The sequence below is a fragment of the Lipotes vexillifer genome, unplaced genomic scaffold (assembly GCF_000442215.2).
Source record: "Lipotes vexillifer unplaced genomic scaffold, Lipotes_vexillifer_v1.1 scaffold500, whole genome shotgun sequence".
Taxonomy (NCBI): domain Eukaryota; kingdom Metazoa; phylum Chordata; class Mammalia; order Artiodactyla; family Lipotidae; genus Lipotes; species Lipotes vexillifer.
This window is the reverse complement of record NW_006778765.1, coordinates 94,911-95,655: the sequence shown is the minus strand read 5'-3', so window position 1 is coordinate 95,655 and position 745 is coordinate 94,911. Positions and strand designations below refer to the sequence as shown.

The following is a 745-nucleotide window of genomic DNA, read 5'->3' as shown; positions in this document are numbered from 1 at the left end:
GGAGGGGCGGCGGGGTGGGGCGAACCTCAGCGCCCCGCCTTTCTGTGCTGCCTCCAGGCTCTTCCACGCGCAGAGACTCACCCACACCAACCTTCTCTTCGTGGTGGCAGAGAAGCCGCTGTGCAGCCAGTGTGAGGCTGGCCGGCTGCTGCAGAAGGAGACACACTGTATCCTTCCCGCGCTGCTCCCCGGCCCCTCCCGCCCAGCGCGTTCCCTCCGTGCCGCCGCCCCCTTGACTCCCCACCCATGCCCAGCGGACGGCCCGGAGCAGTGTGAACTGGTGCAGAGACCGCGATACCGGAGAGGCCCACACATCTGCTTCGACTACAACGCCACGGTGAGGAGGGGGGCGGCGGCGTTGATCTGCAGCTCCCCTGCCCCAGGGCTAGTGCGGCCCTGCGCACCCCCTGCCCGCCCAGCCCGGGCAGACCGGCTGCTCCTTGTCTCTTTCCGCAGGAAGATACCTCAGACTGCGGCCGCGGAGCCTCTTTCCCACCGTCGTTGGGCGTCCTGGTGTCCCTGCAGCTGCTGCTCTTCCTGAGCCTGCCTCCCCGGCCGCAGCCTCAAGTCCACGCCCACCCTTCTCGCCGCCTCTGAGTGCCCCCTCCTCCCACCAGGCCTCCCCGCCGCTCCCCTGCTCCCTCGCCCCACTTCCCGCCTTAGAGCCTCGCCCCCCTCCCTCACTGAAGGACCTGAGTGCGCCTGGCCCCGAGAATCTGCGCCTTGGAGTGGGGGGGGGGGGGCC

The 745-nt window shown here is 70.2% G+C and overlaps 1 protein-coding gene across 3 annotated transcripts in view; it reads left to right on the top strand.

The window, feature by feature from the left end:
* Positions 1 to 597, top strand: part of CACNA2D2 (calcium voltage-gated channel auxiliary subunit alpha2delta 2) — a 141,763-nt gene extending 141,166 nt beyond the window's left edge. For 2 of the 3 annotated variants that reach the window (XM_007451814.1, XM_007451813.1), the window contains 3 exons: positions 58 to 167; positions 255 to 337; positions 457 to 597. In XM_007451814.1, coding sequence (XP_007451876.1) covers positions 58 to 167; positions 255 to 337; positions 457 to 597 — 334 coding nt within the window. Of the gene's footprint in view, positions 1 to 57; positions 168 to 247; positions 338 to 456 lie in introns of all 3 variants that reach the window. The other variant, XM_007451815.1, reaches the window with a different exon arrangement.
* The last annotated feature ends 148 nt before the right edge of the window (positions 598 to 745 follow it).